General features: G+C 42.8%; 1 protein-coding gene across 2 annotated transcripts in view; it reads left to right on the forward strand.

Moving 5' to 3' along the window:
- Positions 1 to 15,778, forward strand: part of DCN (decorin) — a 67,624-nt gene extending 51,846 nt beyond the window's left edge. For both annotated transcript variants that reach the window (XM_015415354.1, XM_015415352.1), the window contains exons 4-8: positions 4,836 to 5,049; positions 6,769 to 6,882; positions 9,673 to 9,766; positions 13,517 to 13,655; positions 15,508 to 15,778. In XM_015415354.1, coding sequence (XP_015270840.1) covers positions 4,836 to 5,049; positions 6,769 to 6,882; positions 9,673 to 9,766; positions 13,517 to 13,655; positions 15,508 to 15,702 — 756 coding nt within the window. In that variant the 3' untranslated portion in view covers positions 15,703 to 15,778. The remainder of the gene's footprint in view (positions 1 to 4,835; positions 5,050 to 6,768; positions 6,883 to 9,672; positions 9,767 to 13,516; positions 13,656 to 15,507) is intronic.
- Positions 15,779 to 18,587: the final 2,809 nt, after the last annotated feature.

The following is an 18,587-nucleotide window of genomic DNA, read 5'->3' on the forward strand; positions in this document are numbered from 1 at the left end:
GCTGGAGTGGCCGCGGGGGGGTCTGGAGTCGGGCGGCCGCTGGCGGGGGACGCAGTCGCCCGGGCCGAGATTGGGGGGGCAAGGCGGGCGACGGAAGGCCGATGCCTCCGTTGCCCGGCCCTCTACAGAATCCACCCCCCAAACCTCCAGGTATTTCCCTCCTTAGAGCTGGCAACCCTACATTCCCCTCAGTGCCTGTTGGTAGGCAACTAAGCTTGGTCCTGTCACCTACTTTGGCCTTTGGGATACAACACATTGGGGCCAGTCCTGATAGGGTTGCCAACTCCAGATGGGAAATTCCTGGAGACTTGAGGGATGGAGCCTGAAGAGGGTGAGGTTTGAGGAGGGGTGGGACCTCAGACAGGTACACTGCCATAGACTCCACCCTCCAAACCAGTCAGTCCCACATAGGGAACCATTGTTGCCAAACTCCAGGTGAGGGCTGGAGAGCACTCAGAATTACAACTGCTCTGCAGAAGGGAGGGCAGAAGTCAGCTGAAGTCAAAGGGACAGATAATGGTAGGTTGATGGCTAGCTGGGAAGGAGATGGGGTTGCCAACTACATGCTGACAAATTCTTAGGGATTTGAGGGGTGGAGCCTGGAGAGGGTGGGGTTTGCAGAGGGGTGGGACCTCAGACAGGTAGAATGCCATAGACTCCACCCTCCAAACCAGCCATTTTGTCCTGGGTAACAATTGCTGCCAATCTCCAGGTGAAGGCTACAGATCACTCACAATTACAACTGCTCTTCAGGTAGCAGAGATCAGTTCCTCTGGAGAAAACAGTGGACTCTGTCATTATACCCTGCTGAGGTCACCACAGCAAATTGACACTGTTTGCCCAAAGCCAGAGCACTGCCCCAGAGCCTCTTTCTAGATCCCGTTGTATTGCTATCACAACGGGCTTTACTGCTAGTTTCATATAATACAGTAAGTTCACATAACATCCTCCATGCTCCAGTGGCTAAGGAGATAGCCCAAGAGCTTGGATCAAGCCCAAAACAGCCATGAACTGACTTAGTGGTAATAGATAAGTTAAAGTCTTTTGTGCTCTGGTTTCCCCAACTTCAACTCACATTAATAAAATCTGTAATGTATTTGTGTTAAGGCAGCACCATGAACGGCGTACGCTCCAAAAATGGGAAACATGGCCAGAGAGAAATGAAAATTAATTCCCCTGTGGTCTAAAAACACAAGATTAACCCTGCTGGGTCAGACCCATTGTCCATCTAGTCCAGCAGTCTGTTTCACAGAGTGATTGAACCAGTTGCTCTGGAGGATCAACAAACAGCTCACAGAGGCCAGGGTCTTCCTTTGATGTTGCCACCTAGCACAGGGCTTGTAAGCCCTGTTGGCCAGTCAGGGCATAGTTGGTTAATCAGCGTAGTTAGCTGCAGACTAGATAAGAGTATCTTATGCCAGCCGGTCAAGGCTGCCAGGTGCATGCAATCAATAAGCAGCACATAGGGTTGCCAGGTCCTGTCTCCTCCCCAGCGGGGGACTTTGGGAGGCATTCCTGGAGGGGGAGGGGATGTCCCCAACATCCCTTTACATGCTTTTGGAGACCAGGGGCTGTGCTTGCCTGAATTGTCACTTAGGATTCAGGCCTGTGTGGCCCCCACTCTCTAAAAGCTGGCTAGAGGTGGGCAGGAGCTCCCAAAATCGGGGGATTCCCCACTCCCACCTGGGGACTGGCATCCATAGCAGCACATTTTTCTCAGAATAGGCCTGGATCAAACCTCTAAACATACAGCCTGAACACAATTGATGAAAACCATGAGTCATATAGGCCCGATAACAGCTATTCCTCCACTAATCTGTTCATGGCCATCTCTACAGCTACTGGCAGTGAATTCCACAATGTAATTATCTGTTCAGTAGAAGTATTTCCTTTTATCTGTTCTGAATTTATTACCTATATCAGTTTCATTGGGTGCCCTGGAGTTCTAGCATTATGGGAGAAGGAGAGAAAACTGCTGAATCCATTTACTCCATTCCATGCATGGCATGCCTCTATCATGTGCCCTCCATTAGCCATCTTTTTCCTATTCAACTCATTAATTGATTATCCAAGTGCAACCTAGCAGTTCGAAAGCAAGAAATTGCAAGTAGATAAATAGGTACCACTTCAGTGGGAAGGTAACAGCGTTCCGTGCGCCTTGGTGTGTAGTCATGCCGGCCACATGACCACGGAAACGTCTTCGGACAGCGCTGGCTCTTCGGCTTTGAAACGGAGATGAGCACCGCAACCCTAGAGTCGGATTCGACTGGCTTTCGAGCAAGGGAACCTTTACCTTTACCTAAGTGCAAAGGAGAAAGGTGTGCATTTATAAGAAACAGAACACTGTTTAAAAAAGTAATCCCACTTTGAGTATTGCTGCTTTCCCACTAGCTGCCCATCTGAGGAGATGCATACATTATGGCCGAGGTCCCAACTTGAAAGTGAAGCTGAAAATGTGGAATGCCAAGCAGGCATACGAGTATGTGTGGATGCACACACTTGCATGTCTGGGATTCAACTTGGCCTGTGAGTACATGTCAGATGGCAAAGACGGATGTACCTCCTGTCAGCCTTCTCAGATATAACAACCATGATTCAGCAGGACTAAGATTTCTCATACCGGCTCCGGTCATTGCCACTCTACCTTGGTCACAGTGCAATCCCTTGCTTTCTGAAACTAGGCAACTAGGAACTAATGTTTTATTTGATGGAAAGAGGGAAATAATGAGTAAGTTGATGGCCAATGAAAAAGTGCAGAAGGAGGAAATGACAGCACAGCCCTGGGGGAGGCTTCTGTGGTATTGTTTTAGGGGAGTGGAATGATAACAAAAGACAAAATTCAGAGGCCATGGGAGCCTAGAAATCTCTGGGAGAAAAATACGAGGTCTCTTTTAAACGTACGTTCTCAATTGTTCACTTTCCTTTGACCTAAGTATATGACAGAACTATGTTGTGTTTTAACTATGAATGTGGTCCATTCAATTGTTGTTTTTAATTGTTTTCCCACTATATATTTTAAAATATTGTTTTAATATTTTTATTTCCCCCCCTCAGATTCTAATCTGAAATTCTAACAACTATACCATACTAGGGTGGCTGTGGTTGTATAGTAGCAAGCTGCTGGACATGTAAATCAGGTGGCAGCAAGTTGTTTAGTGGTTTCTTCCTGGCCTGGCCCTAATGAGTCCTCCCTCAAAGGCCAAGGCATCTCTGGAAAGAGTCCTCCCTTTCCCTTTAACTGACAGAAACCAAGGCTTAAAGGTTGATAGTACCGCTGTTGTTGCCTAGCAACAGGCACTGAGGGTACTCATTTCTTAAAGCTTCAGGTGCTACATGTATTGGGGGGGGGGTTAATCCACCAAGGTGGGTGTTTTTTTTTTAAAGATTTCAGAGATTTCTGCAAACTTGGGGCATTTTTCAGGTTTATAGAAAGAACCGTCTTGACCTGTTCGTTTATGGCTCCAGTCTCTGGATTTAAGTAAATACAGATTTGGCCACATTGAGAATTAGATATATTGACAAGTGGGGAACCCACAAGTAGGTCCAGGGAGTATCTCTTTTTTCCCCTCCCCTACTATTTCCTCTTTTGCTTTCCTGAAAGCCCCAATAGTCACTCCTCTTTCTATCCTTTCCACCCACCAGTTAACCTAACTCTACCTACCCACCTGTCTTCATCTTCCCCTCCTACCCTCCCTCAGCAGGCTTTCTATGGGAAAACTATGGCCAAGTTGTTTGGTACTGTCTGATGCACTGGTCCCATTTGGATGGTAGGGAACCAGCAAGGACTTGGAGAAGGCATCTCATTCACCCCTCTGTCTCACTCCCCACACGGTTTCCTTTTTCTATCCTTCTGGCAGCCTCCATATTCTCACCTTTCCTTGCTTCCTCGTCTCCTTCCCATCCACCAGCAAACCAATGTTTATCTGCACCTCCATCATCATCACTACAGTGGGGACCAAAAACAGTTTACATTATTCTCTTTTCCTCTATTTCACCCTCACAACAATCCTTTGAGGTAGGTTAGGCTGAGCATATGGAACCAGCCCAAGGTCATTGTGATGGACTGCACTTTTTAAAGGCTGAGAAGTGCTGTACAAACAGCTGAAGGACTGTGAAGCATTAATTCTTTGTAGAAACAGAGAGCCTTGAGTGACAGGGTGCTCCAAGAAATCTGTTTGGTTAGCATCAGCTGAGCAGAGAAAGTCTACAGAGAGCTGCATGCTGAAGAGAAAGTCAGTTAGATTTCTTGGAGCAGCCTGTCTCCCAGGTCCTTGTCTAAATTTCTAACTACTATACCAGATTGCCTTTCATGAAGTGGTTGTTGAACACTAGCAAGCAGCCAGTTCTGTATAAGTCATGCAAGTTGGGTCGTAGCAAGTTGCCTTTTGGTTGTTGCCAAGCCTGGCCCTGGTAGATACAAGAGTCAAAAAAGACATGGAAAGGGCCCTGCCCCCCACTTTTTGATGACAGAAAAGAAGGTTTGAAGTATGGCAATACCATTGTGGTTGCCTAGCAATCCCCACAATGGCTATTGAGAGGCCATTCATTTCTTAAAGCTACAAGCACTGCTTCTATCATTTTGGGAATTTTAATGCTCCCCTCCCTTTGGATATCAGATAGTTCTCCAAACTTTGGATTTTTCTCAGGTTTGTAGAAAGCTCAGTCTTGTCTGTTCTTGGCTCCAGTCTCCACAGATTTGGCCATGTTAAGAATTAGATGACATGATGATTCTGAAAAAAATAAGTATTCTGTTGAGTGCATGCATTTTCCGTTTGATACCATATTTTTGAGTGACATTAACAAAATATTTTACTTTACTGTTTCCCATTTTATAGGCATTGATCCTTGTAAATAACAAAATCAGCAAAATCAGTCCTAATGCTTTTGCTCCACTGAAGAAACTAGAAAGACTTTACATTTCTAAGAACAACTTAAAAGAGCTTCCAGAAAACATGCCCAAAAGCTTGCAGGAGCTTCGGGCACATGAGAATGAAATCAACAAAATAAAGAAATCTGTCTTCAGTGGACTGAACAATGTGATTGTCGTAGGTATGCATCACAGTTTGTAAATAAAGTTTGTAAGAACCTTGTGTTACAATATAAAAAGTCAGTTTATTATGATAAAGTCCAGCAACCTACCTGAACAGGTGATATAGACACTCTTAGGGGATGATGCAACAATAGATGGCTCACAAAAAGTGAGCAAGTGTAACTAACAATATCTGTGTTGGGATTTGTGCAAGAGTCAGTAAGGTGCTAAACTACTGATATATGGAAAGAGGGAATACATGTTCCCATGCATGTTTTTTGTGTCAGTTTATAATCCCCCCCCCACTACTACTACTACTTGCTGATAATACTCAACATAGAAAAGGTGGGGATAGGAATAACAAAAATCATGGAGAGAGCAAGTCAATATTAAGTTCATAGTCTTTCATTCCATTTCTCAAGTATGCTCCAACTTCACATATCTTTTGGTGGAGTGTGTTTCATAGAATACTGTGAATAAGAGAATAGGTAAAGGTTCCCCTTGCTCAAAAGCCAGTCGAATCTGACTCTAGGGATGTGGTGCTCGTCTCCATTTCCAAGCCGAAAAGCCAGCGCTGTCCAAAGACGTCTCCGTGGTCTTGTGGCCGGCATAACTAGACACCGAGGCGCATGGAACGCTGTGCTGAAGCAGGTCCACCCAGATACCGGCATCTCCTCCAAGACCATGAGCACCATGAACTCCTTCATCAATGACATTTTCGAGCGCATCGCTGCCGAGGCCTCCCACCTGGCCCATTACAACAAGCGCTCCATCATCACCTCCCATGAGATCCAGACCGCTGTGTGCCTCTTGCTGCCTAGGGAGTTGGCCAAGCATGCTGTGTCTGAAGGTACCAAGGCAGTGACCAAGTATATCAGCTCCAAGTAATCCTGTTTTCTTGGAGATCAAAAACAGCAGACCTAAAAAAAGAGAATACAATCAAGTAAAGGGAAACTACCATGGACTTCTACTGTCTGTATATTACTGATAGTGCAATCCTAAGCAGCGCTGACTTCAATGGACTTTAGAAGAGTATTATGGTCACGGTCACACAAGTGAGATAATCCGGGGGGGGGGGAAGTGAGGCTTTTTGCTCCGGAGCAAAATGAAGTGCGGTATCACGATCCGACATTCCCCCGAGGCTCCATGCTCAGGCCGTCAGCTGCCAATCACACAGTGATGGTGAAGCGTGGCAATGAAGCAGTACCGCGTTTGTGCGCATGCACGTTTGTGCGCATACCATGGAGGCTTACAAGAAAACATGCAGTGGCGCCGGATGCAACGGGAAAGCAGTGCTTCCGCGATCAGATGCCCGCCCACACACCACGTTTTCTGGATAATACTACACTTTCCCAGCTACTTTTTAACTCCACATCTTCGGCCAGATGCTACAGGTTGGAGACAGGCACGCGACGCTTGCCAGATGTTGCACCCTTTTAATCCGCTTGCCAGATGTTGCGTATGATCGCGCCCTTTTAATCCACCCAGCAGTCGTGCCTCTCACACGGCAAATTCTCCATGTGACTGGGACCTATAACTCTTTTTTAGTGGCATCCTAAATCAGTTAAACCCTTCCAAGTGCACTGATAATCTTTCTAGGACAACTACAATTCCTCTTTAACACAAAGCTAATTTTTTTGCAAAGTAAAATGAAATTGCTTGAATTGTGGAGAAATGATTTGTTAGTTTAACCAATGTCACTGCTATAACTACACAGTTCACACAGTTTTTCTTTGTAGAACTAGGCACCAACCCGCTAAAGAGCTCAGGTATAGAAAATGGAGCTTTTCAGGGGATGAAGAAACTCTCCTACATCCGTATTTCAGATACCAACATAACTTCTGTCCCTAAAGGTAAGAACACTATTTGGAACGCTGTGTGAACCATCATCATCTTAAATATATAAACTTCCTTAGAACAAATGATCACTTTACTTTTAGAACTTGAAAGCACATCATACTTGACCTTAATACTAAATACAAGTGGGGACCCACAACAAAATGTTGCATATTGTTAATGTCTTTTTGATAGTATAGTTGGTTACTGTTTAAATGGCTTTCTTGCAGTAACCAATTTGTTAGTTTTTTTTTAAATTTTCTCATTTTTGCAGAGTGTCCTCTTTTCTGAGGTACTTTTGGCATTGTATTGTTCTGTATGGTACTGATGACGGGTTGTTTTTTCTGACAAAAAAGGCAGAGGTTCTTTCAATTGTTCTGAGTGATGCTCTCTTAAGGGAGGAGGCAGCTCTATGACAGCCTTCTATGAAGGGAAGGGAGTGATCGTTGGAGCCCATTTTTCCCTTTTTCCCTTGGCTTCCCCCTTTTTCTTTATTGAACACTGGAAAGAAAGCCATCTAACCTTGCTAAGTTCCCTTGTGCAGACAACCAAAGCTGGCTTCAAAGAGGCATTTGCCTGGAAATTACAATCACTTTGTTTATGTGAGGTGAGATTTCAACAATTGCCTTACTGGGTACTGCAGGTCTTGAGGTGCTACAGTTGTCCTATACCATTCTCCTTCTGAGTGCCCTTGCCAAAAACAGCTGTTTAAATGGCCATTGGTTTATCAATGGATCAGCCTGAGGCACCTTTGCTTGTTCAGTCTTTTGCCTTGCAGTGGAGAATTGTGTGGTTGCGGGGTTGCAGTCTTCTCTAGCCCAAGATGAGCCCACATTCATTCACAGCACCACAGCTGTCTTTGGCAGTTTATTTGTCTGTTACTAAGGAACATTTCAAAAGGTGCTGTGTACAAAAGGAGACTGGTTGGAGAAATATATATATATATAGAGAGAGAGAGAGAGAGAGAGAGAGAGAGAGAGAGAGAGAGAGAGAGAGAGAGAGATCACACAGGATGAATATGCAGGGACACAAAATCATTGGGGAATTAACATTTTTTAAAAGCACCAACTACATAAGCCATCTAATCCCCAAGGTTCTTCTGTCGCATTCTGGAACAATCAAGAAACAGAAACCAACATATGGCTATACTTACTGGAGCAGACTTGATTTTAATGGGGTCACTGGGGCTACCAAGGGAGCATGTAAAAGGTTATCCTAGATCTGATAAATAGGGTTTGCACTGTAGTTTGGTTATAACATTTCTTCTGTTTGCACAGCATTTTGCAAGTGGCGTTGCACTATATAAGGGCTTCCCTGCATTCTCATTTTCCTCACTTGTTACTTCTGTTTTCCCCTGTTCTGCATGTATTCTGTTCGCTCTAGTGGTTGATTTGATATTACACACTTTATGTCCAGCGTAACAACCTTTAAATCTGCAGGGAGATGTGTCAGACATAAAGCAATGTAATATTGAATTGACCACTAGAGGGAGCAAAACACGTGTGGAACAGATTCCCCCTCCCCCAAAACACAACCAGAAAACACAAACAAAGAAAATGAGAATGCAGAAAAGCCCTAAAATCTTCTGATTAAAACCATCCCAACCATAATTAACAACATTGGGCTAATAAACATGGGCTTATATCCAATAAGAACTGCAAGTAGAATGGAAGTCAAGGAATAGGACTTTCCCTAGAACAGTGGGCATAATGAGAAGATCTTCAGTGGGAGGGAAAATAGGTGAAAATTGCTCCCCTTTGTCCACTGCCAAAAGTGACCTTCCAAATGTGGCGAAAAGCCATTGGATAACAACCAATCATGTACATGTTTCATTATGAGTCCCACAGGATAGAATGGAATTTAAGGTGAACCACTTTCTGTAAGTTTATTAATTATTATTTTTATTTTTATTTGGGGGATTTATACCCCGCCCTATTGCACAAGCGGGCTCAATCTGACTCTCAACTTTCTTAGAGAAATTTGCTAATGCATTTCTGAATGCAAGACATATACCTTATTAGTAGAATACCTGGTTTGGCTGCAGACACTTCCTACCCCACCTAAAAGTATTCAGGAAGCAGGGCTGGGAAAGATCTCATAGTGAGACCTGGGAGATCCACTGTCTGTTGCAGTGGACACAAGTCTAGATGAACAAATGGTCTCAGTATAAGAAAGCAGGCCTACTCAAATGTAAGCTTTTGTGTGCATGCATACTTTTTGAAAGTTTATACCCAGAATAAAACTTTGTTGGTCTTAAAGGTGCCATTGGACTCAAACTTTTCTTCTTTCATTTCTGCACTGTTTAAATTTATGATATACATGTCTGATAATTTTCTTTTACATTGCTTCTAATTTTTGTGATTTTAGTCCAATTACATATTTTGTTGGATGTCTCATGTGATTTATCTGTGTTGTTTTACACTTAAAGTCTCAGCAAGTAAGGCAGGCTGTATGAAAAAAGTAAATAAAATTAATTTAAGTATTATAAATGCACTGGTTTACTATATGCTTAATGGAAAAGGCCATTGGGCCTATGTGGATCTTCTCATCCCAAGACTGCATCGAGTATCGAAAGGCACTGAGAGGATTTCCTGGGTTAAATTTGTGCCAAGACTATACCAAACTTTCCAACAGCACTGCTTGTTAAGTAGATGCATTGCTGACATGTACAACTGAGCCAACACAAATCAACTGTACAGTTCTGCCAAGCCAAAATACAAGCCTATTGCTAGTGTGAAACATAATGATAGGACCAGTGTTCCTTTATCATATGTGACAAAATGTTTTTTTGCAATGTTTTACTGCAGGTCTTCCCCCATCTCTGACAGAACTTCATCTTGATGGCAACAAAATCAGCAAGGTTGATGCAGATAGTCTAAGTGGACTTAACAATTTGGCTAAGTAATAATGGCTTTATATGAATTCACAATATTATGTAAAACAAGTTCCTTTCCACCTCTCCTTCCCACCAACCAACCTACCTTTATCTTCTCCCTCGGTCTTCAGTTGTCCCTCCTGGTTTATCCCTGGCAGCATCTCCCTGAATTATTCAGAAGGACTTTTTTATACACATAATAGGGTTGCAGTGTAGAAAACAGTTCACAAACTTACTTGGGTAGATTATTAGGAACTATGGTCTATGCGGCTGTGTATAGTTTACTGTAAGTAGGTCCTATTATGTAAATTTTGTATTCCTTAATGTGTCATGTAAACAACAGTTATACTATGCTTCAGTTCCTTCTGGTGGTTCCAGACTTCTGAAATCCAAATGCATTGGTCATAAGAACATAAGAGATGCCAATGTTGGATCAGGCCAAAGGCCCATCCAGTCCAACACTCTGTATCACACAGTGGCCAGAAATACCAGGTGCCATCAGGAGGTCCAACAGTGGGGCCAGGACATTAGAAACCCTCCCACTGTTGACCCCCCCCCAAGCACCAAGAAGACAGAGCATCTTGAGCATTCAATGGGTCATTGAATGTCCCATTTTACTGATTGTACTGATCCCCTATGTGTAATCTGCCTTGAGTCACTGTGAGGAAGGGACTATAAATCAAGTAAATAAAAACAAACGAATGCCAGCTGCTGGTTCAGGCACAGTTGCATGGTTGGGAACCCACAAGGGCTTGCAGAGTTGACTTCATTTCCCCCTGTATCCTCCTCCCCAGTACTTCCTCTTCGTGTCCTCCTGGCAACCCCGATATCCTGACTTTTCCCTGTTCTATCATGTGTGTTCTGAGTGATTCCAATGCCGTGGAAAGTTGGCCTGAAGACTGAAAGACTTGCTACTTCCTCCCCAGGCCAGGTTTCTCTGCCCCCACCCTTCTGAAATATTGATTGGTAATTTCTTGGCTCTTGAAAAGAGCTTTGGGGAAATGTGCAATCTGAGAGTTACTACACCAGCCACTGTCATATCCAGGTCATCAACCAGGTTCCCCCCCCCCACTATATAGCACAGCAAAGTGGTTTGTGGTGGAAATTTGAGGTAAATAATAATCATCAATTTTTAATTGTTTTGATGAAGGCGGAGAGATTTCTTCATCCTATTTGGAACGCTTATTCGTATTCATTGTAAAGTCAGAATAGGGCCACAAACTAACTGGCTATATGCTGCAAGGACTTAAATCACACTATAGGCCACTACTAATCTTCCTGCCCACTTTTTAACTACACAGCTCCATGCTCAATTCTTAATTGCCTTAGCTGGCACTGTGAGTTCCTCTCAGGGGTCATTTCGTAGAAAAAGAGCTAGGGGAACTCATTAGCATAACTCATTAGCATATGCCCCACCCCCTGACATTAGGGGCCCAGCGGTGGACCTGCAAGGCCAGCGGGAGTGCGAGGAAGCCCCGCCAAGGCCCTCCCTGGCCCCAGGCAGGCAGGGGTGGGGAGAGGCGGGGAGGAAGCAACTTACCCTCCCTCTTCTCCTGCCTCCTCCTGGCTGAATGAGGGCTGGAAGCGGGGCAGCCGGAAGCAGGGGGCGGGGCTTTGTCGTGTGCCCTGCCCCCGTACCTCACCCGGGGAAACTGCATTCCCCCGCGTTCCCCCCCGAAATGACCTCTGGTTCCTCTTCCAAGGACACTGCTGGTCCAATTAAAAATTTTAAAAACTCGATATCAACTATTTTAAAGATGCTGGGTCCGTTCCAAAGTAAACTTTTTACTCCATGCTTCAGTGTCTTTGTCGGGAGCCGCCCTTCACTTGCTTTCACCAGCTCCTTAACAATCAGTTGCAGATGACTAATTCAGTATTCTATCTCAGAAGAGAGAGAAAAAGCCACAGGGCAGGAAGGTTTCAAATAAGAAGAAATTGAGATCACTCAGTGTTCATTAATTACAAAAAATCATAAGACGATAAAATTCTTAAAAGTCTTATACATAAAGATAAAAGCTGAGGGACACATCCAACAAGGCAAGGCTTCTTATCTTCGACTCTCCTTTAAAAATAGCAAAAAGGCACCATCTACTTGATAGATGATCCAAGAGGTAAAACAGGGGAATTTCAGACAGGTGCTTTCTCCCGGTAGGGAACCGATTCTCAACCGGGTGCTGGTCTGTCATTTCAGACAGAACCCGGTTGAGAATCGGTTCCCTACCGGGATGAAGTGGCATTTCACACAGGGAAGCCTCTTTTCCGATTAGGAACCGGGAGGGAAGCGTTTTACCTGTCAACCGCTTCCGAGGAGGCTCCCATTCCCTCTCCCGGTTCCGATACGCTTCTTTCCCGCCTTTTTTCAGCCGCGCGGGCTTTTTTTTTTTTTGAACGTTCGGCTTATATCGATATATCGATATAACGCTATACCGATCCCATTGGAATACATTGGAATACTGGTATATCGATATATCGCTATAAGACGGACTTTTTTAAAAAAAAAAACCATGGGGAAACAAAGCGGTGTGTGTGTGAAACGCCGAACCGCTTCTGAATCGGCTCCTTTCCGGTAGGGGCAAGCCGTGTGTGAAACGGCAGCCCTCTACCGGTTCATCTGCAAACGGAAGACTCCCGGCTTGAAACCGGGAGAAGACGGGTAATGTGAAATTCCCCACAGTTAAGCCAAAAGTAACAAAGTTAAAAAGAGTTGATAAAAACAACAGGAAAAAAACCTTAGGTAAAAGGAAGGATCTTTAAGCACATCCTCCCCCTTCAGCAGCCGGAAGCGGAGTGAGAAGCAAAACCTAGCCGGAAGGGAGTGATTAAACAGAGATTGATTGATATAGAAATGCAAGAACTTAGAAGTCTTGCTACTGGTCATTGCTCTCCCATTCATTGGGGGGATTTCTCTTAATGGGCCACTGCCAGAGTATTTTTCCTGTCTGATTGATCCCTATATTAGAAGGCTGGCCCATTTTAATGTGCTCCCCTCAGCTGTGTTATATGGGAGATTTTTAAAAAAATACAATTCCAAGATAGGCTATGTCCCTGTGGGTTAAAGGAGATTGAAGGAACGGACCATGTATTTCTGACTTGTAGATTTTACCAGGATTTGCGCACTTATCACCTCGACCCTATACTGCAAACCCTGGAGGGCAAATCGGAGGAAAGTAAGATAATGAACCTTCTAGCCTCAAACAGGGCTGATACCATCGAAGAGGTGACAAACTTCCTTTACAGAGTGAAGAAAAAGAACTATAGTTCTTTTTCGGCAGAAGGGGTGGTGAATTAACTGTTTTGCGTGCCTACCGCCTCTGTACCTACGGCTGATGCTGTTGTTATGCCAATAAAGGTTTGTTGTTGTTGTTGTTGTTGTTGTGAACTGAGAGTTGCAGAGCACCTTTCAATTCAGCTTCAGAATAAGGAGGATTAAATTCAGCCATGAGGAAAAGCTGTAATGGAACTGAGTAGCCCGTTTTCAATATAGTATCTTGTGCAATATCTTGCCATATTTTTATACCATGGATAAACGTTGTTCAGTTGCACAGTCGAGTCCGACTCTTTGCGACCCCATGGACCACATCACACCAGGCCCTCCTGTCTTCCATCGTGCTCCAGAGCATGGATACAGAATAACAAATAACACAGAATAAATACCTCAAGAGAAACCAAACTTAAATTATATGGCATAAAATTGTGTTTTATGAATCTGTAAGAACAAACTGTTGACGATCGGAAAAGTTACTGGAATACAGTTTGTGTGATTTTTTTTTTTGTAGACTTGGCCTTGGTTTCAACAGCATCTCTAGTGTGGATAATGGCACCTTAGCTAATGTGCCTCATTTGAGAGAGCTCCATTTAAACAACAATGAACTTGACAAAATACCAGGTGGGCTTGGAGAGCACAAATACATACAGGTAAAGTAAAACATATCATTTTAATCAGACATGTTGTTTTACTCACACATAACACACATTACTAGATTTAGAAGAAGTTTTATTAGGCAGTAAACAGTACTTTACAGTTCACTAACTAACATACAATGTAAAGTTTCAGTTATACAGCAGACCAATGGTTCTTGTGGGAAGGGAAGCAACAGAAGACAGTACATTGTAATTTTACAATATATTGAATATTGTAAGCTATTTTACATTTCAGAATTTATATTGTAAAAAAAATCTTATATGCTAATAGTGAAGTGACCCCATTTGCAGACATCTATATCTGTGAATCAGGGGCCACCGGGGGGGGGGGAGTTCTGCAAACATGAAGGACCTACGAGTTTTGCAGAAAAATCTGAACACAATCAAAAACACATTTGGGGTTTAAATCTCTTCCAAAGCATTGTCTGTGCAGAGAATACACATACCTGCTCCAGGTGGTGGCTGGGAGCTGCAGGGGCCCCACTGATAGCAGCTGAGATTGTGGGGAGAAGTTGCATTGGGCTTGGCAGTGGAGGGTGGGGAGCCATGCTAGGCCCGACAGCAGTGCTGGGGGTTGGCTGGAAGCCCCTGCAATGGCAGCAGCAATTGGGTTGGAGAAGCCATGGAGGGCCTGGCAACGGAGGTCTGGAGCCATGCCAGGCCTGATGCCGATGGGTGGGGGGGAGCCATGGCAGCTGAAATGCAGGGAGAGGCCACAGTGGGTCCAACGACAGAGGCCAGTAGCTTCACTGGCCCCGCCAGTAGCTTCACTGGCCCCGCCAGTGAAGTGGGGGAGGCAGAAAGAGAGTGTGATGGCAGGGAGGGAGGCAGAAAGATAAAGAAATTGTGATGGGGTAAGGAGGCAGAAAGAAAAAATGTGATAGGCATGCGGGAGAGAGATTAAGAGAAGGGGTGGCAGGAGACAAAGAGTGAGAGACAAAGAGAAGTAGGGAGAGGGGAGGAAGCAAAGGTGGAGGGAATGGGATGGCTACTCCCACAAGTTTTTTTTTCTCATGTCCCCACTTGTAATCCTTATTTGCAATAATTTTAATTCAGCGGCTCCAGTAAGCACTGGAACACCACTGTGTACAAAGACATCCATGTGAGCATCCTCTTCCCAGTTCTCCTCACTTTCAGAAAGTATTACACAGAAATAACAGAAAAAGCATTCTTCAATGATGAATAGAATGGGGTCTTCACCAGGTTATTCAGATATCTGTGTGTGCATTGAAAGGCTCTGGACCTTCAGTTTCAGATTTTGTTTTAATTTGCAATGCCACTCTAGTCCACCCCTTGAGGTGGGATTTACAGGCAGCCTGGCAGGTGGGGAGGTTACCAGTGCTGGGGGTATTGAGGGGATGAGAGGTTAAAAGGCTCCTGGGGCTGACCCTCACACTCTTTTTCCTTCAGATGTCAATAAACGTATTCCTTTTTTTTATCCCAACCAATGGTTTCTGTTTCTGTCTTCAATCTCACCTTTGCCATGTTCAAAGATGCTCAAGGCAGCTGATTACTAAGTATTTAGTAAGGTACTTTAGGGGTGTGTGGAAAACAGGAGACTCATTGAAGATGGATGAGAAGATTATGGGGAAATTCTATATCCTGGTCCTTTGGGATAATCACACTTTGACAGGAGAGACCAACATAAAGAAGGAAGGTTACCTTTTGCTGTGTGGACAAAGTGCGGCTGAGTGTTTCTTTTGCTCCTATTGAAGTGGGAGCTCATGGGATAAAGCTTCAAAGTGATTTTGGCACACACATTTGGAAATCCATATATATATTTCCTGCAAGTTTACTGCCCTATAAAAGCTCAGTTACTAATTTCTGTAATGTTTATAACTTTCAGGTGGTCTACCTTCATAACAACAAAATTGCTGCAGTTGGCTCCAATGATTTTTGCCCTCCTGGATACAACACCAAAAAGGCTTCTTATTCAGGAGTGAGTTTGTTCAGTAATCCTGTGCAGTACTGGGAAATCCAGCCATCCACTTTCCGATGTATCTACGAACGGTCTGCAATCCAAATTGGAAATTACAAATAGATGCATTTCAACTATATATGACCTGTTACCTGTTAACATTGTTGCAAACCATTAAAGCCAAATACTGGAAACTTAACTGCAGAGTGGATATCATTATATATGTAAAAGACATAACAGATCAGTCCAAAACAATAATGCCTAATGTACTTTCTCTTCACTTCATTGCCCTCATGTGGCATACTTCTGTGGAATCTCTCAGTTAACTGAGTGCAATCGATTTCAGTCTTTTACTTTGTATGGCATTTGGGGTAAATATTTTTAAACCTTTTCATATAATTAAAAATTATATAGGGAATAGTATTTAGAACAATTAAAATGAAAATGAGATTAAATGCTCAGTATTCTTTTTTAAAAAAAAATTGGGTAAATGTAATCTACTGAAGCTTTAATCAAACTCCATAAATCTGATAAGATCTACAAGTTAAGTCTGATAGTATGTCCTGGTGTTCTTATATGGCATAAGCAATATCAAAATGTTGCTTTGAGAATGTTTTTTTTTTGTGTGTTAACGATAACCTCTTAATATATACACCTTCTTTTCTGAATAATTTTAAAAAGTTTCCCCTGATTATTCTATGCAAGATTAGGGGGAAAATGTACAGAACAAAGTAATCATGCAAGGTGTTACATTACTATTTTAGTCCTGGATGCTGCAATTTTTGCATCACAACAGAACATTAATTTTTTTTGTTACATGACCACTTCCATTGCTCATAATCCACTGAGCAGCAATCCCATTCTATTTCCATTCATTTCGACAGGACCTACACATTAAACCACTAAAGGAGAGTAAGACTAGTGAACTATAGAAATGAATAAGTTAAATAGGAATTAGGGTTATTTGTTTAGCAATACACACAATCCTGTATGCCGGGGACAAGGAAACATCAACATGGCAGAATCCAAAAAAACATATTTTATATGCTTTTGCTCTTGTAAAAGTCACCCAGAAGCAAAATTTATACATATATCCCTGTTACTGACTTTAGTTAGTAGTGAGCATATCAAAGGAAGGCTGCACATTTCTAGGATCAATATCTACAGAATTAACTGTATATCTCTTTTCACATGTCACACTAAAAAAAAGTTTGGATACCTCTTAATTGTCCACAATACAATCTTTTCAATGTATGCATATGATTTTATATTAAACAATACTGGCAAACTCCAAAAACTTGGTGTGTGTTATATAGGTTCTGTCATTCGAAGCAATGTCAGCATAGCTTCAGAAAGCTAACTTATATTTAATATAATAACAGCTTCAGTTAACACAGAACATGTTAATGGTCTTTTTATATGATCAGCGATTTTTTTGGAAAGCAAATGTTCGCTGTATAGCTAGTACAGTCCTAAAGCACATCTGGAGGGGGGGAAATATTGAGAGATGTGGGAAAAATTACAGTTTCATGCTTGCATAATCAGTTACATGTTTTGATCACACAGACCTCACTGTGGTCACATGAGAAGAGGTAAGGTATTTTTCTTGATCTGCACTCAAATTTCAGTGAATCTTTCAACAGAAGACAAACAGTAGCTTTAGAAATCAACCAAGAGAATATTCCAAACACTTATCTGAACTGAAGTCCTTATGGTGGAGACTAGCTTTCAATTTCTGAGTGGAAAACTCAGCCTGAACACAAGGCATGTTAATGTTCCAATTAAAATGACATACCTGCCACCAGAATTCTGTCCAGCCTCAAAGTTATTTGGCTAAAGCTTATCATATTCACTCATATGCAGCCCTCAACCTCCATAATTGTAATGCTCTAGAGACTTTGATGAATTATTTTATCGCAATTGATCTGAATGAAAGAGCAGGCAGTTTGTAGAGGGGCATAAGGCATTAACAAGGGTCTAGCTATTCTACATGAAAGCAGGAAGATACGGAGATTGAGGGGGAAAGGGTTTTTCACAATAACTTTTGAGAAATGGGAGAAAAACAGGATGGTACTCTTAAGGTATACTAATATATTTTACTGCACAACTATCTCTGGATACAGTAACTCACAACTAAAAAGGATTCAGAATCATTGTAATGCTACTAGGAATTGGAAGGTAAATTTGTAACCCTTAGGCCTAATATTAACACTGCAATCATGTGCAGGAGTACCCCAGTCTAAACCCACTAGGGTTGCCAGGTCTGGGTTGGAAAATACCTGGAGATTTGGGGGAGGATCCAGGAGAAGGCGGGGTTTGGGGAGAGGAGGGACCTCAGCATTGGTTACAATGCCATAGAGTCCACCTTTGAAAGCAGCCATTTTCTCCAGGGGGTCTGATCTCTGTCAGCTGGAGATCAGTTGTAAAAGCGGGGGGTGTCCAGGCCCCACCTGGAGGCTGGCAACCATAAAACCCACAGATTTCAGTTGACTTAGAACTGAAGTAATTCTGTACAGAATTGTATTCTAAGTTACTTAGTAGTGTTTATTATCCTTATTTATGATAGTTAATTTTTCTTGAGAATCAGTTAAAAGAAGGACACAACTGCTTTAAAAAAGGAAAACACATGAACAGATTTACACATGCTTAACTGTTAAACAAAGACATGCAAAATTGTGGGATTTCTACTAGTATCAACTGCTGGTTACCAAAAGCTGAGAGAATCTGTATGTTGGTATTTTGAAAGTAAAGAAGGGAGGAATCTGGGAATAAAAGAGTAGAGTTGAGAATGCCGAAGTTATACTTGATAGAGGGATCCAAAGAGTTGCATGTTCATGGTAGAAAGTGGGGAGCGATTAAAAGAAAAAAGAGCTGGAAGAATGGTGAGTTTGTTGATCTACATATATCCTTATCATTTGTCTCCAGACTGCAAATAGACCACACAGTTTAACATCTTGCACTGTAAGAAGCACAGTGGCCTCTAGTGATCATCAGTTGTTCATGCATTC

Source organism: Gekko japonicus, unplaced genomic scaffold, assembly GCF_001447785.1.
Source record: "Gekko japonicus isolate JY-2015 unplaced genomic scaffold, Gekko_japonicus_V1.1 scaffold686, whole genome shotgun sequence".
Classification (NCBI taxonomy): Eukaryota; Metazoa; Chordata; class Lepidosauria; order Squamata; family Gekkonidae; genus Gekko; species Gekko japonicus.